The sequence below is a fragment of the Zonotrichia leucophrys genome, chromosome 1 (genome assembly GCF_028769735.1).
Source record: "Zonotrichia leucophrys gambelii isolate GWCS_2022_RI chromosome 1, RI_Zleu_2.0, whole genome shotgun sequence".
NCBI classification, from domain to species: domain Eukaryota; kingdom Metazoa; phylum Chordata; class Aves; order Passeriformes; family Passerellidae; genus Zonotrichia; species Zonotrichia leucophrys.
The window spans coordinates 19,902,412-19,926,035 of NC_088169.1; the positions used below are offsets into that span (position 1 = coordinate 19,902,412).

The 23,624-nt window shown below is 38.8% G+C and overlaps 1 protein-coding gene across 3 annotated transcripts; it reads right to left on the minus strand.

Moving 5' to 3' along the window:
- MSL3 (MSL complex subunit 3) lies at window positions 1-23,359 on the minus strand. Of its 3 annotated transcripts, XM_064708491.1 has the most exons (14): window positions 22,036-22,075; window positions 21,501-21,532; window positions 21,108-21,190; window positions 20,430-20,525; window positions 19,770-19,870; window positions 18,782-18,873; window positions 17,900-18,022; window positions 17,320-17,480; window positions 15,237-15,395; window positions 14,329-14,591; window positions 13,836-13,945; window positions 13,548-13,647; window positions 13,030-13,114; window positions 1-3,761 (listed from the first exon to the last, which is right to left on the minus strand). In XM_064708491.1, exons 1-14 carry the CDS (start codon window positions 22,058-22,060, stop codon window positions 3,662-3,664), a joined length of 1,530 nt encoding a protein of 509 aa, XP_064564561.1. In that variant the 5' UTR covers window positions 22,061-22,075; the 3' UTR covers window positions 1-3,661. The 3 variants fall into 3 exon arrangements, with proteins under 3 accessions (XP_064564561.1, XP_064564578.1, XP_064564571.1); XM_064708508.1 differs by lacking the exons at window positions 21,501-21,532; window positions 22,036-22,075 and adding an exon at window positions 23,044-23,359; XM_064708501.1 differs by lacking the exons at window positions 21,501-21,532; window positions 22,036-22,075 and adding an exon at window positions 22,456-22,879 and having other exon boundaries at window positions 2,859-3,761.
- Between the last annotated feature and the right edge of the window lie 265 nt (window positions 23,360-23,624).

The window sequence follows — 23,624 nt, forward strand, 5'->3', positions numbered from 1 at the left end:
TTTTTACTTCCAATCAGCTTTTTATTTCCTCCTTGACTGCAGACATTTCTCTCAGCATAATCCGGTGCAAGGTTATCCTACAGTAGTGTTTGACAAGTTCCTATCACACATTCCTGACGTAAGGAGTGACGACACATTTGCTGTTAGCCCACACCAAGTGCCAAGGGAAACCCTATGTGCCTAAGCTTTCAGAATGGGACATGGAAGATATTCTTAATTAACATTTGGTCACATTCACATTCATCATCTCAGCTGAAAAGGACCCCCATGAAAGCCTGAGCTTTAAAATAGGAGCTTGAAAAACACAACAGCAAAATTAAAGGCAACATGGCAATTCTAGACAGTGCACTTGAAAGAACAGTATTGATTTCCTTCTTTTTTTCCTGAAGAATGATAGGTACAGAATCAAGCTTAAAATCAGGAATAAAACAGAAGAATATTAAAGTTTTGTTTTTTCTTCTTTGGTAAACTTTACTGTCTATGTAAAGCACTAAACATAAGGTCAGTTTCATAGTCCTGTGGCACAACATAAAGCTCCTCAAGTACCTTCCTGTGCCAAGTCGGAGCAGGTACTGAAATGAGTCCTACGAGTGCAGCCCAAGCACCTTGGGCGTGCAGGTGGCAGCTCTCTTCCCACCCATCAGCTGCATCATTGCTCCTAAACCTAAGCTGCAATCGCTCTCCTCGGCTTCTTCCCAAGAACAGTCATATCCAAAACATCACACCCACTATGGGAGCACCTCACTCTTGAAGGGAAGTGCAGGACTCACCTCCAGCATGGAAACTTACCAGTGTAATTATGCACTGTAATTACAGTGGGATAATTTCCTGAAATACACAAACAAAACTGCCTTCCCTTGGAAACAGAGCACGTGTGCCTTGTACAAACAGGTATGTTGGTATGATCTATCACTGCCCATTAACTGCTTCCTCAGCTGCAGGGGACTGCCTCTGAAGTCTGCTGGCACACTTGCTCCTCTGAAGGCTCCCACACCTGCTTCAGTCAGGCTTTCATATTCCTCCAGCTAGTCCATGCCATTGTGACTCAGCCAGGTTAGAAAGCACGGTGTGAGTAACTCTACAAAGAGCAACTAAACAATGACAAATAGTTAAGTGCATCTTTCATCACCTCAGATGGATGTGGATCCCATCAAGCATCTGATCAGTCAAGGGCACTGAAAGAGTTCCTCCAGATTCACACCGGCTATAAGCTACATTATCAAGCTTTCTGAGTTCAAGAACCCTTGAACATTACATTCCAAGTGAATTTAGGGGCCCACTCTGGTAATTCTCTATATATTTGAAGACCAGTAAAAACTGTCCCTCTTGAGCACTCTGTTTCAAGTATTTGCAAGAGTGTCCCACTGCTGCAGCTTAAAAAAATTAGAAATCAGGTATTAAAATTTGGAATGCCATAAATGAGGAGTAATAGTAAAGAGGGATGTCAAAATTGCACATTACGGTAACTGAATTTATAAAACTAAACTTTTAAAATTCAAATATATATTCATGAAAGTTTTATCAGTTAGAAGTGTCAAGAAGCACAAAGGCATACATACAACTTTGGAGAAAAGCTTTTGGTTTTTATGAGAGTAAGATAGTTTGTAATATTACATCCAATGGCAGCCTCAAGAGAATTTTATGAAAAATTCTGTTCACAAAGACTATAACTGGACCATCAGAATTTTTCCCCCCTCACATCTTTTGAGCATCTCCACAAGGCAATACCAACAATACTCCTGACCCCTTGATGCAGAAATTTTCATTTCAACAGTTAAACAGTCACAAAACGGGACTCAGTTTGTAACGTGTCTTATACTCACAGGTGCAAAAAATGGAACAAAACCAGATCAGTCCTATTACACTTGAGCATTCTTAAAATAGAAAGGATTAATTTTGAAGTTTCAGGCAGCATTCCTAGACTCATCTCGTGTTAGACAGTTTGTTTGTATCTTGTTGAACTCTCTTTTAGAGAAACAGCATTTAAACCTAGAATGAAACATGTTGGCAAAGTTTTGATGTACATGGATTCTGCTAGAGATTCAAAACTTCTGTCATTCGAGAATGATGAAAGCTTACAAATACGGGGGTTTCTTGGTACAAGAGAAACGTGTTTAAAAAAGAGTAGTGCTGCTAAAAGGCAATTTTTAGAATTAACAATCATCAAATCTGCATGCATCCATGCCACTGGTTTAACAACTGAGTTCAGTAGACTCTTCATAAAATTACTAAAACCAGAGTAATCCTAATATTTTGAATTCATAAGCTTGAACACACCACAGAACTCTGAAAAGTGACAATGAATATCAACAGCAGATTTTACATTTTTTTTGGCCTTTTAGCCTGAGCCTGCCATTTATGTGGGAAAGAGGATGCCTTCAAATTACTAGTTTCTACAAATGTGAGGAAACTTGAGCTCTGCATTATAGGTGGAGGTTTTCTGAACCAAGAAGGATTACAGAGTCATTAATGCAGTCTGTAACTCAGTCCTGTTTTCTCTCAGTGCTTTTAAAATCTGTGTCTATCTTGATAGAGCCAAGGATTTTGAAGGCCAGTGTTTTAAGTCCTGCATGTGGTTTCCACAACAAGAATTATGTTTCAATTAATTTATACTGAATGTGTTGTCACATTTGTAGGAACTCAGTTCTCACTGAACTGCTATTTCCAGAGCCAAAGTGTCTAAAAAAGTCTAAAGAGACATCCTTCAAGTCTGCAGAAGAACATCCAATGATACAGAAAGGGCTCCTCTCCATATGTTGTCAGTGCTCCCACCTCTCATTATACGCACACTTAGCACCCTCAAAATACTAACTGAGCACGAACAAGATGTTTTAGACAGTCAAAATCACACATCCACACAGCAGCCACTGTGAACTTTATTAAGAAAATAAATGTTTGCCAATTCAAGAGCAATGACTTCACTGACTTTCCCATTTACTTGTAGAAAATGAGTTCTTTCATAACAGCTCTGGAAATCATTTATTGCCAGTTAAATGCCGAATCCCTGGCTGTGTCTGGTCTGCTCAGAACCCTGTCAGCTTTGCCATGAAAGGTCTATATACACCTCTGCAAAATGCAAAGTCAGCAACACATCTTTCATTCAAGCAACAAAGTCATTTTTGAGGCAGATGTCACACTAGCCAAACAGCAAAGCCACCTTTACATTAAGCAATCCTTTCTATCATGACAGTTCCACAGATGAAATGTAATTTTTGAGGAAAACAATCCATAAGCTACCAGTCACAAATTCTCTTCATGTAACTGTTTAGTCAAGTCTTATTTCTCAGGCAGGAGAGACTGAGCTACAATGAAACACAGCATGGTGATTTATCTTCATGAGAATGTCCTGTTGCCAATGTATCTGCTTTTGCCTCCTTTGCTTTTTATTACTCTGTGTAGTCCTGTGCAGTAAAGTCAGAACAAGGCTTCTTCATTCATCTGGAGTCAGATTTATATCCAGCCTTCCAAGTGACTCACACCACTGTTTATACACATCTGTGAAAAGCAGTTCTCCATTCCTAAGTAATCCAACCATCATAAAGATATTTACCAATGTCTTCAACTCCAGAAGTTGTTTAATTCCTTTCTCATCTTGTAGCCATGTAGCAGAATAGCACTGTCATGGGCTATGTATAGCAGGATTTAATCCTTATTAATAGCTTCAGTAGATGGCCCGAGGATTTTTAGTACTGTAGTAGGCTTCACATGCAGCTACATAAGCAGATTCTGGGAAGAAATCATCATGGTATTCTGCTAAAAACCTGAGAAGAAAGCACACCAAAAAAAAGAACAGAATATAAAACATTTAAGAGAAAAGCTTTTTTCAAATTGATTTTTAAGCTCAGCAAAAACACAGCCTGGGAATTAAGAATTATTACTCTTTGAAATTTGGCATACAAAGGATTTGCCCTATTTTTTACAAGTTTCACACAGTGAAAAACAGCCTTCCTCTAGCATTCTGAAATCCAACAAGAATTAAAAGAAAATTCCTCAAGCTCAAAAACAAAACAAAAAAACCCCCAAGAAAGTTAAACTATACTCAGAAAAAGAATTCAAAGAACTAGTACAGAAGGAAAAAGAAGAGATCTTTCTGCAACTTCTGTAAGTTACCTGCTCAGCACACTACTTTCATTTATGCCCAAACCAGTATTTTCAGTTATCACTTTGGCAGTATCTTATACAAATAGTCAGGATTCATTAGGGAGCCAAACTATATCTTTTAAGGCAAGTAAAGTTATGATTTTTCATATATTTCATGTGCCTTTAGGGTCTCCATCTTTCTGATTTAAATATGGGTTTCAACGACAAAACACATCCTTCACAAATTCAGTTCCTTAATTTCATATTTCTGCAAGATGGTCTGCAAATACTATTCAAAGCACCAAGCACCCAATATTTTATCATGTTTTCCTGCTCTGCTAACACGCAACTTTTTCTTTGGTTTAGGACTGAAAATGAAAACAGTGCTGCTACAAACACCAGTAACAAACAGCTAGAATGACTATAAGCTCCCTGTTCCTTCCTTTGAAATCAAAGATACTAGGTATATAAACAGGGGAAAAAGGGCAAAATGGTTATTAAACTCAAGATTACACTCAAGCTGTACTTCAGAAAAAAAACACAAAGACCTTCAAAAATACCTGGATATTAAAGATCAGCATCAATAAGCATGGCAAAATGCTAGCTACGTGTTTTAAGAGTAGGAAGCAAAAGAAACAACAGAAAACAATGTCATTTACAGAATCTGTGCTCTCTCAAGAAACAGTGGCTGGGGTGATGACTTCACTACTGGAAACTGAAAATATCAGTTTTGCATAGCCAATACTTTGGACATAGAAAGTACAATTTAAAAAAAAATGTTCATGTAAATGGCATAAAAACTACAGGCCTTCTCCAACCTCACTCACTGCTGCACTGCCTGAACTGGACATGTTCTTTGACCTAAAGAGAGCCAAAGCATCAAAGAATACTGGCAAGATCCTCTAAATAAAGCATTTATATTCAATAAGAAATATATTAATTGCTCAGAGCTCATAGAAAATGGTGACAGTACAAAACTGCAGATAAATGAAAAAGAGTTGATTTTTCCCCAATCCTTGCAAGTGCTAATCAAATGCTAAACTAGAGTTATAACTAGTTACATCCTACTAGATGTAACTAGAAAACGCAGTGAGAAATAGAAACTCTTTTAAAAGAAATCAATCCTTTATGGTGTGTCACTGTTAATTTAGAAGGCACATTGTCGACTTCTTCCATACTTCTTTATTTCACAGCAGCTCTGCAATTAACAGTATATAAAGGGACCTAAATGGTTTCTGATGTAAAATGTTTCAAACCACTAAAAAAATAGCAATTAAGAAGCTAATAAAATACCGAAGTCATCAACTGCTATGACCTCTGACTTTAGTTAGCTACAAATCACTTTCTAGGATGAAGGGTTGGTATGAAGCAAGTGTGGAAAAGCCTAAAACTTAACAGACTTGAACCTAACTTTGGATGTACTTAGATTCTATACAGTTAAGATGAACAAGTGGTATTTGATTGATAATTCTTCATTATCACACATTAATGACTCCAAGACATTAAAAAAATTACAGGGGCTGATGAAAATCTTACTATCTTTGGATAACATTTAGTAGAACACAGTACTACGAGCTAGATCACAGAAGGGAACATGTTTTAAAAGAACCTTCAGAGGGCATTTGGGCAGCTGACAGTTCCAAGAATTTTATCAGCATGTAATGGGAAACAGGTTCACTTTCTCTTCCAAATTTCCTGACTATTGCTTAAATCATCAGTGATACATGCCAGTTTGGTGCATGCTAAAGTGACAGCTGATACAGATGAGAAATTTTAGCTGAGATGGTGTGCCACAGCTACAACTCAAAAAAAAAGGCACAGAGTCAAACATCCATCTCCCTGTTCTTCACATAACAGTTGTGAAAAGCAAAATACCCCAGAGCTAGCAAACACAAATTATTTTCTGCAGAGAAGCAGAAGAAAACTACTGAAGGAACACAGTCAGCCTTTGCCACAATCCTTTCTGTACCTGCATACAAAGAGCAGGGGCCCTTCTGAAGCTGCTTTCGATTCAAAAGACATCAGAGTGCAGAATGCTGGCACAGAAATATTAGGAGTCTCCTAAGACTTTTGCCTACCAGATATTTCACTATTGCTTTGCTCTTGGACAAGCTAAACCAGCATCAAGATCAATTACACTGCTACCTGAAAGTCATGAGCCAAGATTTAAAGACAGAGGGAGCTGTAATTAGCAGACAGAGCCAATGTTCAGCAATAGATCAGAAAGCATATTGCAATGGAGCTATTCAGAAATTGTTTAATGATTAACTTACAAATCTGATCCATTCAGTCACCTGCTGCATTACTGCCTCTTTCATTTTTATACTTTTTACAGAGTTCATATGCATACATCTATAAAGCAAGACTGCTGATGAGCAACCAACTTCTGGGAGGCACAGTCCATACTGATTTGAGACTGCAGGCATTTTTCATCATGAATGTCCTCAAAAACAAACTCATGCCTTATAGTCATGCTTAGAGAACAGAGGTAACATGGCACAATGCAGTTATTTTCCTACAGCCTCAGGTTCCTAGAAGGGCAACACTTCAGAAAGGTCTAGAGGGGATGGAGACAAGTGGAAAAGCTGTGGGCAACTTAGGAATTCCTCAAGCTATGTTCTGATCTTCAAGTGTGGGTTTTTTTAAGCAAGCAAGAGCCTCATAAATACACTACCATCTGACTGATTTATACAGGTAGATCTACCAAAAAGAAGAACTGAGTTATCACTATCACATTAGAAGGCCATTTAACACATGTCATGAACATATCTCAAAAAGAGTCACTGAATTAGTACTAGTATTAAGAGCATACTCTTTAGTTTGTTTTTTTTTTTTTATTTAGAGCATACTCTGATAGGCCTTGCCTTGACACCACCAAAAACATTTATTGCTAGAAGTCTCTGAATGAAGAAAAAGAATTCTGATAAATGTCAGCTACCATCACATGAATAAACTTAGGGACAGCCCAGAAAGTGTGAAAATGACAAAGAAAAGAAAACCTTAGTTTTCAGAAAGACATCCTCAGCCATTAAGGTATAAGAAGACACTGTCCAAAGGAAAAGTTTCCAGGAAGGTGACCTTACAAACTTCTCCTACAGAATTTTAAAAACTAAGCAGATGCTTTGATGAGATCAGTGACCCGTCTGAAAGGCTACTGTAATGATCTATCCAAATTTGCTGGAAGACCATTATGAGTCCTAGCTCTGTGAGTCACCTCATCAAAAGAAATGTCATTTGCAGATTAAGAAGCTACCTCATCTCTGACACTACTACTCAAGTGCAGGATTTGAAAACTAAAAGGCTTTTAGGTTCACAAAGAAACATATACAACCATCTGACCCTCACCCCTCCCCAATTTGTAGGCCTGTCTCCATCTGGAAAGTTGTTCAGATGACAAAGTCCATCATAACCCCATTGCAGTCAACAGAAGAAGTGAATTGAGGTTCCAGATATTTGTTCCAACACCCAATGGCTCAAGAACCATGCTAAAGGAGTAAACTGGCCTGTTTTGTTGACTGGACTCTTATCACTCACTGATATACAGAAACTGAGATAATATTCCTTGGCCTTTTAAGAGGAAGTGTGGAGAACCCTGAAGATGCCAAGCTACCATCACAACATTTCCAAGAATCAGATTGAGTGAGTGCAAATTTAATTTTCCCAAGGACCTTTTGGAAAAAAACAGTCCTACAAGAGCTCAATACAGGAGTCCTTGGTTTGTCTTGAGGATGAAGACCCCGTGACCAGACCAGCACAGGCCCCTACAGCTGCCTTCTAAAAAAGCTACCATAACACATTTAAAGTACTTGGGGCAACCTCTAAATGTAGATACATGATCCAAGCCTCAACTATGGACTAGCAATATGCACATTCAAACTCCCAGGCACCTGAAGATTTGGAAAGCAGAAGGAAGAGAAGCAATCCACAGGGAGAGTTTCATGAACAGTTTTTGGCAATGCAGCAAAACCTTAGTTGAGGACAATAAGCACCAATGAGCACATTCTGCAGACCAAGCAGCCAACAAAGCCCACTGAAAGTAAGAACCTGCACAATACCAGGCACTCAGTGGGAAGCATTCTACCTAAAGGTGCCAAAAGTTTGAGAGGGCCCCTTTCTACCCAACTGTACATAAAAAATTCCTTCCCTTCAAAGTGTTTCAAAACTTGGGAAAAAATGTTGCTTTACATATTTGTGCACTCTAAACCCAGGTCTCCAATTTATACTCAAAAACTTGATTTTCTCACATTTAGGTTCCAATTCCATGAAGTTTTCTAGTGTGTCATAACCAAGTAACTGGTTAATTCAAAAAACCGAGAGGAAAAAACCCAGTATAATTCAACAATATTAATCAACTAATATTACAATATAAGAAACACTAGCACAATTGCATTCTTATCCACCTTTCAGAATGTGATTTTTAATTACTTGCCTGTTTGCAACTGAAGCCACAATGACTCACAATGAACAGGAACTCTATTACAAAGCAACTTTGCCTAACTAAAGATGTCTTCTAATTCATTCACCATTTGCAATGATTAATTTTTTCATTCTCAGACACACATAACCTCTCATAATTGTACATTAGCACAGACTAGTGGTGATGATTCACCACTGCAGTTATAGATAATAAAATTACTACACTCAAAATTTGCTGTCAGCACCAGAGATCTATTTCTTAAAGTTACGTGAAACAACTTGTCATCTTTGTATATACACATTTTATTATTACAATCCTTTGATTTGGCTTCCTTCTCAGAAAAATTCATCAGCATCAAAATATTTTCCTACCCATGGAGCAGAGTGGCACAATAGATAAAAGCATATTTTAGAGTGTCAGTGGGGGTAAAAAAAATATATTTAAGCTTAAAGGAGATACTGAGTATTAAGTACCTGTGGGTTTTTAACAAAAGTAAAATCTTTGACTACTAGCTGTCCATAATCTGAACTAATACATTGGCCTCATCTAAAAATACTTACTAGAAATTTTAGAAGTATTTTAGAAATATTTCATTACTTATTTATTCTTCCATATTTCATCAAAGTCAAAATATCTGTCTATGCATTTCTATACCACTTCATTTTGCCTTTTTTCCCAAAATGCAAATGCCAGTCTCTGAAATTACCTCAGTGAAGATGGGTCTTGCTCTTGTAAAAACAGACATATTATATCCTCCTCCTAACTCTTAAGTAGCTCCTATTGGTTAACAGACTTGGGAGGGGGCCTCTGATTCCAAAACAGTTTTCCAAGCCAAGGCTGTGTGCAAATTAATGGAAATAGCAAAATAGAAATGGGCACCTTCCTGCCAGTCACTTCTCACCACTGAGGCAACCTTTGGAGGCCTGTTAGGCCCCTTACAATGCCAGGAAATTGTAAAATAGAGCATATGAAGCATTTTATTTCAAAAGCGGCTGAAATAATGGAATTAGTTTAAAGCTAATACTTCCTCTTACTCTAAAGCTATTAACAGGCAAGGAGATTTAATCAGGGGCCTTTCACTAGTCCAATTACCAGTTAGCACCAGTAAGCACCAGCTAAAGCATTAGCTCCCACTGCTTGGTCCGAAAGACTGAATGTGCAGTAAGTGAAATTCACTGAAACCAACTGGTGAGTCTATTTTAGACTGCAAGTACTATGAATTATTTCAGAAATAATTTAAGATTCAGAGTTTTGTACGTAATTTGAGAATCTGATTTTCTTCTGCAAATTCTATTATTGAGAAATAAACTTTCCTGTTTTCCATGAAGAAATTTTCATTTTACACACTTGTAGGAAGCTGGATTAAGAAGGTAGAGTTTCTACTTAACAAGAAAGTAAAAAAGATGCATTTCATACATTTCTTAAAAATATATGCTGTCTGGGAAATTGAGAAAAATCTTGTCTAGCAGCAGTCTGAGGGCATGACTGGAAAATATTATCCATGTTGCATCTCAAAGCTAATTTAATGCATCTATCATGAACTAAGCAAACTCAAGACAACAGGCTCCCAGAAAAAGTATTACATTACATAAGTGTCAGTTTCTCAGCTCACAGGAGATTAATATTATAAATGGTAAACTATAAATTTTAGCCACAAAATCATAATTCAAAATTATATCAGTATCTACGCAAGAACTAAATCAGTTGTGCACTGCATGAAAGTTTTATTTAAGAATACATAAACTACTAATGCTTGGACTACTCTACTAGACATCAAAGAATATTCAGGAGTAGTTTAATTAATGCAAGCAGACCCATCAATCCTTTGCCTGCTATTAGAGAAATAAAGAAAAGGAGAGTACTTCAGCTTCTCACTCAAAAGCAGTTCACTTAAAAAAACCCCAAAAACAATTAAGCAGTCCTAAGTAAACTGGCTGCTATTACCTAATGCTTACAGATGTTTTAGGGAAGATCTTACTGTTCAAAAGTTAAGCCAGAACAGAACTGATATAAAATATTTATAATAATCACTCATCAATCTTTTAATTCCCAAAAAGGAAAAGACAGAATGTGAAAACTGAAGAACTAGTACTGATGCCTAAAGATTTTTAGGTTTTTGTACCTTTCATGTATTTGTAGCTTGGTAGACTGCTAAAGCATGGCTGTAGTTTCCAGCAATTTTCCTACCTTTCTTCCCTACATTTAGAAACTATAAGCTGACCTTATAAATACTGTTTAGTCTTACTCCAAGACGAAAACCAGCTACACAGACATTCTGTTTTCCAACCAGAACCTGGACCAGACATAAAAAAAGTGGGACAAAAGAAACCTCTGCCTTCAGTGGGGCAGGACCCCGGGGATTTATTACCTAACCAATTAACCTTTTAATTGGACAGTATATGGTAAGTATACTACTTGAATGACTTCATAAAAATTGTGGAATTACTATGCAACGTGTGATTTTTGCCATATTGTCTACCTGAAAGCTTTCAAGTAAAGGTTTGCTTTTATATTCACTCTAACATTGTTGGGAACATCAATGCTATTTTCGAGGCATCAGTACAAGATGTCACCTCAGACTCAAGTTTTCTTGTGATTAGAACCAGAAAATGCAGAACTATTTCTGTGATAAAAATCAAGCGCGAACAAATGTCTAGAAAATAATTGTTTGACCACTGTCAATGACAAGCAGCATGAAAAATAAATACCCAAATGAAAAAAAATTCAAAGCACCATATGAATAGATATTGATAAAAAAGTATCTAATGATTTGTATTGGTTTCTGTTGCCCAGTAGCATTAGCTGACAAGGAAAGTAGACTAAGGAAGTATTTATAACAAAGCTACCTAAGATCAAATGCTTCCTACAACAGTAACTGTAACTTTGAAGCTTTCTTGACACTGTCAAAAAAGAAAGTGCTTGGGAAAAAACAGCCTTCATATCTGCTGTAACAGATATGTGATATTCACATTATGCTTGCCTTGTGGGGCTCATTTGGTTTTGTTGTAGCCTGGCCTCAAGGACTGAAGCACACCTCTGGTTAAGTGTTTTCTGAAAGGAATGCACGTTGTGTATTTGGAGGACGCTTCACCACAACACAAAGCATGGAAAAGGGGAACTACTGAAAGATTTGCTTCAAAACCACAGTTCTATCTCCCCTAAAAATGCTGGTGTGGAAACATGATGTTCATTTCTATTTATAGATGACTACACATTTCAATGAAATGCTCAGATGGGAAAGTAAAACACATACAGATACTATCACTAGAAATTTCAGTTCCCTTAAGCAACCCTTTCCCAATAAGCAACCTTTATTTTATGGGGTGTAGGGGACATGTTTCTCCTTCCATCTATTCTACTCCATTAAAGACTATCCACAGCATGGATATGAAAACATGCTTATTAAAGACACTAAAAAACAGAGATCTGCTCTGATCAACACAGAAGAATCTGAACAGTCAAAAGTCTGATAAAAACTGGTCTGATCCACAGCGAGTTAAGCTCTCTAAAAAATATTCACTTCAAGCAAAAATCGTCTTCCAAAAATGAGCTCTAATTCTTTTGATTTTGAAAGCCAACAAGGATCTGACAAAAGAAATGCAAAATGGAATCAGTAAAACTTGAAAACTAATTGCTCCCAGAGAAAAACTGTGTATTGTAGAAACTTTGACATTGGAAACCTTTTTTTATTTTCAATAAGTAATTAAAGTAAAATAATTTTAAAGCTTTCATCTCCCTGATATCTAACACAAGGTTTTTTTTATGCTGGTGTAATACTATGTTACCTTTCCCTATGTCACTGACCAAATTTAAGTTACAATTTCCATATCTGTTCCATTACCGTCTACAACACCTTTCCTGAAAGTTTTCCTCGGCAATTTTGTTTTCCAGTGTACTGACACTGCACAACACAGAGCAACACTAGATATCTAACCACATGCTCAATGTCATGCAGAAATACTAATTACAGTACCTGATAAACCAATCTGATCATGGGGCAGGTATGACCTTACTGACTCCAGTGGCAGAGCTAGTGCAGCCACAAAGAGTTGTGTATCCCTACAAACCACTGCACTGCATCACAGAGAAACCTTTCTGTTCAAAGCTCAGTTAAGACAGACATTTCTTTTAAGAATTAAAAACACATTGTTAAGACCAAGTTTCTCCTCCTGCTAATATTGATTAAAAAATACCAATGCAGACTCTGCATTTCTTCATAAAACATGCTACTTAACCAAGTCAGACTTGTCATTCTATACACATCAATAAACTTTCACACTTCAGTTCTATATCAATGTGTTTATTAAAATTCAAAGTAGAAAATTCTGGTTCCCTTCAAGTGGAATTAAAAAATAAAACATCTTATATTCATCTTTACTCAAATTGCTATTGTAAAAAAGGGTATACTAACTTTATCCCAATCTTGTAGTTATAGAAAATTAGTATTTTATTTTAAGCCTCCTTTGCCATTCCAGGACATTTAGACCTATGTAACAATAGAAACACTGCTGTGGTACACTGTGTGACATTACCTCAGAAACATCTCAAAGTGTTTTACTAAAGCCTTCAGGTTTTTGTCAGGAAAGCACATCTTCCCCAGTATTTCTGGTAGTTTTACTGTGAATAAAAGAAATAATGTTTATACCTCTTCTTGTAAATGCAACTTCAAATTACTTTTATCCACTACATAGAAAAGAATATAACAATTTCTTCTTACCACAGACCCCACTTTTCCCTGCAAGCTACTTTTGATCTTTCAAAGCCTTAATAAACAGAAACATGCTGAGAAGGTGAATGACGCTGGGTTTAATGATGTTTGACAGTGTACTGGAAGTAACACTGCTTTGCCTTTCCTAAATGAAGGCATACAGAGCCAATAAAAGATAACCAAATCTATGGATAGCCTAAAGTTCCAAACAGATTAAAATGTACATTCCTCCAAGAATAAAAATAAATTTAATAAAGCAAACAGAAAAATCACACAGATATTGGGACTGGTAAAAAAATATAAAGCAACTTTGATTGAGCAGAGAATTTTGCATTAGTTTACCAAACATCCTCAGCAAATGTTGAGATCCATAGATATATGAAGGAGGTGGTGGTTGATCACTTGGTGGATAATTCTCTGGCATCAATTTCCAGGACAAAACCTATAGATAAAATATGAAAATACTGGTTATGAAAATTTTATAACATCGTAAATAATTTAGAATGTACAGAACTTCAAATTCAAAGATGAAATAAGTAATACCAACAAAATCTTTTCTTACATAGCCTTACTCTCAGGTCCACAAAACATTTAATCATTACATCTAGGACAGAAACATCAAAATGTTACCTCATTCAATTCGTTGTTTCTTCTACCTTCAAAGCCAGTAAACACCGTGCTCCCTTCTTTGCTAGGAGTCAAAGTTATAGGTGAAGATGACCCGCTATGGACAGGGGTTTCTTCAAAATGAAAGGAAAAACAAAACAAAAGAAAAAAGAAAAATTTTATTACTTGTAAACTACTACCTGGAACTATAAGCCATTAAATGCATCTAAGGCCTGCTGCTAAAATGTTTGAAGTCTTAAAACACTGAAATTCAATAAAGGTTATCCTAAAATAGACTCTCAGAAAAGCAGCTCATTGCATTCTGTGGAAAAATATCCCAAAGTACTGACAATATTGCCTTGTATTTCTCTCTTCGGTAATGAGGCCTCAGAGTTAAAGAACTGATACAAGAAGTTAACGACTTCCATTTCTTTCTCTGAGTTTACAGCCCATGCAGCACTAAAAGAACAGAATTTCATGCTTTGTTTAGGCCCACAATGTAAGAAGAAAAGCCTACTTTTTTCCAGGTGCAGGAAGAGCTTTGGCATGGAGGCGGGGGTGTCGAGGTGCCGCCGTTTGGGCTGCGGGGACGCGCTGCTCTCCGACAGCCTGTCACAGTTGGAGCTGTGGCGCGTCGAACGCCTCAGAGACTGCAGGATCTCGGGCTCAGCTTTCCTCCTCTTCGGCGTGGCTGGCTCCCCTGTGGTGGGCTGGCTGTCAGTCGACTGAGGTGTGGGTGGATTCAGCAGAGGAGGGCTTGGGGAAAGTTCCTCCTGATTTCTAGGTAATTAGGGCAGGTTTACAGAATTGAGATGGTCAGGGCTCTAGCAACAAAAGAAATTCTTCTAGTTTCACAGATCTTATTTGTAGCTATGATATTTTCTGAAAAATCCTTTCTTTAGGATTTTTCCTCCTGAGAAGCTGAGAGGCCTCAAGAACAAAATATAAACAATGGTTATCTGCTGCAGTGGAAAGCAACAGGTGCATCTGTGATTGGTCTCATGTGGTTGTTTCTAATTAATGGCCAATCACAGTCAGCTGGCTCAGACTCTCTGTCTGAGACACAAGCCTTTGTTATTCATTCCTTCTTTTTCTATTCTTAGCTAGCCTTCTGATAAAATCCTTTCTTCTATTCTTTTAGTATAGTTTTAATATAATATATACCATAAAATAAGCTTTCTGAAACATGGAGTCAGATCCTTGTCTCTTTCCTCATCCCAAGACCCCTGCGAACACTGTCACACTTAATGAACACTTTTATTCAGGGAAAACAGTCTCCTTCCAATAACTATTAAAGTGAGGAGTTCTTCTACTGAATTCTATTCTACAGAAGTATACTTATCTTCAAATTAGTTAAGAACCAAGGATACCACATTCTCCTACCTTTTGAGATAAGGCATATTAAACTTCTTGTATCTAACCTACCTGTTGGTATTTGTTGAGTTTTCTTTGATGGGAAGAAAGAATTTTGATGAAGTCACCTTCTTAAATTGAGCTTGTTCATAAGGATAGAGCAAAATTAAGGGAAGTGTGAAGTCAAAGGTTATTCTCAGCCCATCCACCATCTCTTTACATAGCTCGACACTAGAGGGGAAAAAAATTATGAATTTCAAAGTTGCATGACACTATTTTTCAGCATAGTTGCACAAAAATTGCTCAATAATACAGTCAATTAACATCATAAATACAATATGGTGATTCAATCACTAAGTAATGATAACTGATTAAAAACACACTTAAAAAGAAGGTGATTGCTCCTGTTAACTTCAGAAATACAAGTTCTTTTAAAAGGTCTGCTTCACAACCTCAAACAAAATCACAGAACTGTTATATTACACTATTCACTAAACTAATAAAATCTACTGTGGAATATATAAAGTTCGTTAGATGTTTTTCAGGTAAACATTCTTTTGGTTTTCCAAGTTCACTATGCTGAAAAAGAGGCACCTGTGCACCAGAACAAGTAAGTACTCAATAGACTGAATCTCTGTCTAAAAGGCATAAGCAGAATTTGACCTATAGCTGCTAAGCTGCAGTTGAGCTGTGCTTAAGAGTTATCCAGTGAACCAACAAAACCAGATACATTTGCATGGGAGAGCAGTTTCCAATGGTCTGTTCTCCTAATTAGAGCACCACATTTGGAGGCTACCAGGAATTTCAGTTTCAGGTCTGTGTGGAAGACTTAAAGGTTAGGTGGTGACTATACAAGCTATTACAAGAACCAAAAACACAAAGTGCAGCACACCTTCAATACCTCTCACCTTTGTGAAGGTATTCCCCTCTCACGTTTCAAGTGCACATATGTGTATGGTTAACAATTTGATTCTCCCAAAATGATCCATGTTAGAAATTCCAAACCTCCAATATTTCATACCACCTACTAAAACTGATACACATGAATTGGGCCAGGGGACCATCATGTGCAGAAATTTTATAAATCCAAGAAGGTCAATAACCTTTAGTGTTAGAGCACTAAGGGAAAAACAATGAAGATGTCAGCTGAATTTCTCCCACTTAATGATCAGTGAAACTATACCTTTATTTTACTAAAACATTGTTTTTATTGAGGAAGTTACTTAAACATAAACCTGTAAAAATCATAATGTGTGTAAAACCTTCTGTTTATATTTCTGATATTTTATCTAACCTTTTGTTTGGGAGATTATACTACAAAGAAGGAAAAGCATCAATCTGTCAAAGAATGAATGACACCAACATAAAACAAGACACTCAGGCTAAAATACTTCAAGGAATAACATAAATACAGACCATTGAAATAGAACACTAACACAAGTCAGGATTTCTTGTTGATAAAAATAACAAGATTTCACCCCATTGTACTTAGATAGAAGCAGTCTTATCTAATATCAAAAATCTTTAACATAAGAGAAAAAAATCCCCAAAACAATCAAAAACCACCACACTGCAAACATGTATGGTCAATGCATTTTGTAACATGGTAGAAGAACAGACAGCTCAGCTGAGAAAACAGACTAAAACATGAATTTCAACAAATCAGGATTTTTGTTACCACAGTTTCCCTACATACTGACTCTAAGATTTAAGATCATATATCCACTTAAAACAAACCAACAACTTGCACTTGGAGATCTTCATAAGTGTTTGTATTAAATTTTTATCCTTTTTAAAACATGAACCTGTTCAAGTTTATCTAAGTAGGCTATTCTTATATCAGATATGAAATTCTCCACATTGACAATAGCAACACATTCTTCAAAACAGATCTCAATATTTAGAATATAAGAATTTACACGATAAAAGAGAATATTGATATTTTTGCATAATGACTTTTCAGAGTACAGGGACTCTCTCACTGGTAAACAAGTAATCAGTGTTACTCTGCTATAGTTATCTGTCAAATACTTTGAGCCCTGTAAATAGATACACATTATGGTATAAGCTCACAGAAGTGAACAGCCATAAAAGACAACACAGAATGCAAGTTCATTCTCCTTGTAACAACAACAGTGGACTAAAGATTACTCACTTCTTCTCTGGTGGCACATAATGAAGATTCATATTAGCATGTGGAGTCATCTGATGGTGCCGAGACCTTTCATTGGCTGAAAAAGCAGCATTAATTGCAAAGTGTTTTACATATGACTCCAAGATGGTTATTATATTTGTCTGGCAAGGAAGCTTCACTAGCTGAAAAAGAAACAAAAAAGAATGTCTTCTAAAAACAGTAAGTTATAATGTACCAACTAATTTAGTAAATATCTAGTGCATAAAGCAAATTCAGGACTGTATAATTTCAACCCTTAAACTGAATTTTTTATCAATATCAGGAGAAAGAAGAAACATGGTCAGATTAAGAAGCCTGATGCATTTCCAGCTTTCAAAACCAATCTGCATTCTAAAGTACCATGAGGAACCACAACAGTACACTGCTGAATATGACAAGCCACTGTTATAGCTATAGAGAATGCTACTCCCTACACTCTTTGTATTCTTCCTTGCCCTGAGCTCAAATGAAGCTAAAAAGGTGAAGTTAAAAACTCCAGTTGTATAAACAAAAACTACCTCACACCCTTATGCACATTAGAACCCCAACTTTTATTTTATACCCTTTTTCTTCTATTAATATAGTAGCAGTCTTCCTCAAGCTTCTTTTTCAAGACTTCAGGAATTTCTATGCTTATTGCTCTTTCTTCCATGTCCCTTTTTGTATGAGTGTCTTGTTCTTCTTTCTACAACAGATCAGTGAAAGAAAACAATATATTGGTTGTGAAACAATAACTTCAATAGTAAGGATACAAGTGGATAATAGGCTTAAACTATTTAACAATACTGCTCTTGAAAATAGCTGCAAATTCATTTTTAATTTTTTTTTAAATTTAATGTTAAGTATTCAACTTTTTAAAAAGCAAACAAATTTCTTAGGTGTTGCTGTTGCAGATCACCCACACTGTAGTTGTTAAAGTCTACACATCTTCAGATCAACTGTTTACTGTGGAAAAATAAATGTTTTTTTTTTTTCTTGAAAACAGAACAGTCCTCTCTACATTTTAACTTAAGACCAGGGTTGACGTGCCTGTCTCACAGTAAAATACATGACAAACATCCTGCTGCTATCAGTTTATTCAACCTGCATAGACAAGCAAATTTTTACAGCACCCACAAAAGTGGAAAATCTAGTCTGCTACATTTTCTCCACATGAGTCTTTTGTGTAGAATGAGAGGGGGGAAAAAAGTGTATTTTTAGCAGTATATCATACAGTTCTATAAGAAAATGACATTGTATAATTTTCAAAATCACAATCACAGTAAACACCAGGAATAAGAAAATTATGCTTTTAATTCCAGCTAAATAACCAGTTGTGGCCTATATTTTATCTACTTCAATTTTCCCAGAGTTTCAAGTGCAGATGATAATAAATACTAAATACTATTAATACTAATACTTAATACTAATAAATACTATTAACTTAAGGAACACACAAAAATACCATTTCTGTCCTCTCATCTATGTCACTTTCTTCACTCTTTATTTCTTCATCTGTTCCTTCATCACTGTCGTCAGAAGAAGAACTACTTATAGCTGCATAAAAGAGATTTCACATATTCATTATTACATTACAGAGGTTATGACCAGTCAGTTTGAGGCCTCAATGCAAAAAAACCCAAAAACCAAAAAACCCAACCCACTAAAAAACCACAATTATCTTGTTATATTTAATGAGGATGAGTAATTCTAATTGAATTAAACATGCATTATTTACAGCCCACTACAAATATTTTAAACATGTGAGTTATTAGGAAGTATTCTTGCCTCCTCTCTAACTGAAAAACATTCACTTTTAAAAGCTCCCTACATTCCTGAGCACCCACATTTTCATTGGACTTTATTTCTCCACAGAGGATTAACATATTAATCACTCAATCAAAAGTCATGAATCTGTGCAGCAGCAGTTCCCAGAACATCAGTTAAGTGCCAGCCAATGTTCCTGCTGGCTTTCTAGTCACAAAGGAAAATGCAGGAAATTAAAAATCTGGCTTGAAAGTGAAATCAGACAGTCAGCTGACAAGAAACAGAACTTTGTGTGAGGTAGACTGGGGAAAAAATGATCTTATTGCCCTCAAAAATACACAAACACTAGCAGGGAAATGTTGTGTTTCCGAACATCAAACGAAGAAATCTGAAGGGTTCTCACACCTATTAAAACTACACTAAAGAAAACAGCATTGAGCTCTGAAATCACTGATTAAAGCAGTTGAATAGAAGAGATGCAAGGAGATGCCTCTGGACTACAAGAAGAAAACAGATATTCCAACTTAACAGATGCTTAGCATGAAACATAGTTCCCACTCTTCATATGACTGCCTTGGAGTATTTCAGATAGGAAGGACCAGGATACTCCCATGGCAACTGACACCATGCACTTATCCCCAGGTCAAGGCATCCCACCAGTCACCAAAGCAGGAAAACAAACTCACAGTTTTCACTACTCTCATCATTTTCTTCAGCAGGAAGGCTTTTTAACACAGAGTCAACACCAGGCAACCTGCAGCGTCTCTTCTTTCTTCCCTTTCTTCTCCTACAGAATGTAAAATGGTTCACTGACATCTGGGTAATATTATTTCATGTCTTTATCCTAACTAATTTGATTATGTGCAAATGCACAGGAAACCTATGTTTGAGTTATTTTCATTAATTAAACCTGAAATTATTTGGACAATGCTTATTTGAGAGTGGATACCCCAATGTCTGTACATTACCTCACATTCATGTTCTCAAGCACATCCTCTAGCCATGGCTAACCAATATTAGATTATTGCCTTTGGCCCAAAAATACTTCATGTTTTCCTGAAGTATTTTGCAAGTATATTTCTTTGGGAAGATGCAGATCCAACACACAGGCATTTCACAGCAATAGTTAAGAATAACACAGCTATTGAGTTGTTAGTCTTTTAGAGTGTTAGTAACAATCCACATGTCTCTAGCTTAGAGAAGCTCTCTAGAATGCACTGACTGCATTATGCATCTATCTACCACCTACAGCATGAGCTCACATCCAGGTGCCTACAACTGAGCTTGGCATCTGTCTGAATCTGAAAGTGAATCTCATTTCTTTTGAGGCCAAAAGTATTCCTTACATGCGAGCCACAGCCTTCCGTGCCAATTTACGCTGTAATCTGCGGTTTTCGTCTGTATCCCGAAGAACATGATCTTCAGCTGCCCATCTATCCCAGCTAAGGACAGGTCAAAAGAAAGTAAAAAATTACTATGAATATATGCCACTCATGATTGCCAATAAATTAATACACTTTAAATCTACAAGGGACTTGTTTAATGCCATTCAGAAGCAACCCCTGCATCACAAGGTTTGCACTCTTCTCTGCTGACATGGCTTCAGCTCTCACGTTGCCATCTAAAATCTGTTCAAGCCTTGACTTAATCCAAAACAGCATTTCTAGCACTGACACATACTATCAATCACAGTCAAGACACTGCACTCATGTACTGATAATCAAACAATCCAGGGCGAGATTTAACAAAGCATAAACCTTTCATTAATGGAAACTTAGGTGCCATAAGTATATAGCACAGGCAGATATCCCATAAGGTTTAAACTCACATCTATCAAACCGAGTCACTGAAATTTATGGATACAGACAAATGTCAACATGAGCAAGTATATTAAAGGCATTCACAAAAACAAAATACTCCAGCAGACAATAGTAGTTTGATATTTTATGCAAAGCCTATCTTTGCAGAATAAAACAGAAGAAATGGAAGAACTGAAACCACACCACTGAAACCAAGGCGCTTACCTTCTGTTCCAGCCGTTAAAATGGATCAGATATTCTGGAATCTTTCTGCCTTTCTCATCTTTTCCAACAACAATATCAACAATCTGAAACAAATATTGAAGGGTACATATTAAAAAGCTTGAGAGAAAGTAAATCATCAGGTATTTAGAAAGTTTATGCACAAAGAAAAAAAAGAAAATTAAACAGACTTGATATGCTGCCAGTTAATATTGACATGAACAGGATTATACTAAATGATCAGAAAACTTAGCTTTCTTGTTGACTACTCTTAACATTGCAGACTACTCACTATCTTGGTTCTATCCTCAAAAGTCCCATGCTTTCAAGACAGACAAAGGGAAACATCAAACAGTGCAGTAGCACAGTGTGGATATGCAGATTTGGGCTACTTACACTTTCTCTTCTGAGCTGTCTGCTCAAGCGCCCTAAGCAGGAAACACAGTTTTCTGTACATAAACCATAGACATACTGCTCTGTTGAACACCACAGACTCTCAGCCACAAAACATTAAGAGGCTTTGGGAATATCTCAACCCTTGTTTTCTTCCATTTTTACAAATGTGCAATGGCCAGTCTGAAAGGGCCTCCACCTCAGAAGAAAAAGATATGGGTCTATACTTGAGTAGCTTTCAATACAGATCATTATCAGTACTTAGGCTACTAGTGATGTTTCAATTTGGGTGTCCAGAATTTAAGAACTATTGATGGATTCAGACAGTATGCTGTTTACAGTACTTCACAGTAAAGAAGAACAGGTACAATGCATTCTTGTACTCAGGTTATAGGTTTATAGGGATAGCAACTACAGCTACCAGGTTGTTAGAACATTGGAATAAATATACCAACAGAAGGGCAGTCCAAAATATTACAGGACGGTGGCATTCCTAAACAAAAATGTTTGAGAAACACGGATAAGCACACTCACAAACCTGCAGCAAAAAGTACTAATTTCATCAAGAATCCAGCTACAACACTTCCTTTTTTATCCCTCTCTGTAACAAAAAAACATCCAGAATTCTGTTTCTAAGTCGGACACAGACGATTCAGGATTGAAAAATAATCTTGTGTACCACTGATACCTTAAACCAGCACTATTTACATAAAGCTCTATCATTACTCTCACTACCCTTACGGTTAGGCCCTAACTGAGGCAGTCACCTCTTACTGCAACACCTACGGCCCACCGCGCACTGCTCTCTCCTATTTCCGCATATTCTCCTTCACCAGCGCTACCACTTATAGCTTTCTGAAACGCAGAGGGGCGGGCAGTAAGCGTGGGAAAGCGTGACAGGAAATAGATCCAGCTACACTACAAAACTGCAGGGGTGGCAGCAAGACTTCAGAATTACTTTGCAGGTGTTCAGCCAGGAGCGGCCGGCGGGAAGCGCGGCCGGCGGCACTCCCAGGGCGGCTCGGGGCCCCGCTGTCTACCTGCCGCGGCGGGCAGGCCCCATCGCCTCTGCTCCCGGCGCGGCCAAGGCCCAGAGGCTTCCAAACAGCCGCTACGCGCACCCCCAGCCCCGGGGCTCCCGTGGCGCGGGGAGAGAGCTGAGCCCCACCGGGGCACCGGCCTGAGCCGCCCGCAGGGAGCAATAACGGAGGGAGGCCAGGCCCGGCGGGGACGGCACCGCCTCGCTTCGTCTCCCTGTCCCGTGGCGGCCCCCGCACCGCGGCCTCCCCGCCTGCTCCCTCCTCCCCGGGCCGGCGCCCGTTTCCCGCAACAAGTGCAGCTGCCGGCGGAGCCGCGTCCCCGGCCGGGCCCAAGGCCGCTTCCCGCGCCGCCTCCCGCCCGGGGGCGCACCCAGCGCCCGGCGGGAGCGGTAACGGGAGAGCAGGAGCCGTAACGGGAGCGGGCGGGCCGCGCGCCGGCCCCGCCCCGCGCCCTCCCGCCCGGGGAGACGCGGGAGGGGGAGGCAGGAGCGCGCGCGGCCGGTCACCTTGGCATCATAGAGCACTTTGGCTTTGGTGGGGTCGGGCTCGAAGCAGAGAACTCTCTCTCCCCGGTGGAACTTAAATTTCATTCCCCGCGAGGTCATTTGTTCATCATGGCGCAAAGGAGAGGAGCCCCGCCCGCTCCCGCGGGGAGGTGCCGCGGACGGCCCGGCCCCGCCCCGCCCCCGGCTCCTCCGGCGGGGGCGGGCGGCCGGGACCGAGAGGGGATGCAGCGCCCGGCTTCCTCTGCCCTCGGCGGGGGAGCGGCGTTCGGCCCCGGGCGCTGCGGGGACGCGCCGCCCGCCTGTGCCCGCCTGTGCCCGCCCGTGCCCGCCCCGCCGGTCACGCGGGGTGCGCGGCGCGGGATGCGGGAGCCGGCGGCGGGAGGGGCGGCGGCGGCGCGGGGGACGCGTCCCGCCGGGCGGAGGGGCGGCCGCCCGCCCTGGGCCGGGGGAGTCCCTGCAGGAGGCGAGAGCTCCAGGCCCTGGCGGCGATGCCTCGGCGCCATGGGAGTCGGGGCGTGCGCTGGGCCTCTGCCCGCCAGCGGAGCGGGGTGCGGCTGAGGGTCAAGTGCACCCCGAGAACA

What these genes read in the sequence shown, in the direction of transcription:
- MSL3 (XM_064708508.1), bottom strand. Translation starts at nt 23,142, where the DNA reads ATGACCTCGCGGGGAATGAAATTTAAGTTCCACCGGGGAGAGAGAGTT. An exon ending in TGATGAGAGTAGTGAAAACT is followed by an intron (nt 18,874 to 19,769) that starts GTGAGTTTGTTT and finishes TCTTTTATGCAG; the next exon opens with CTATAAGTAGTTCTTCTTCT. An exon ending in AACTCAACAAATACCAACAG is followed by an intron (nt 14,592 to 15,236) that starts GTAGGTTAGATA and finishes CTAATTACCTAG; the next exon opens with AAATCAGGAGGAACTTTCCC.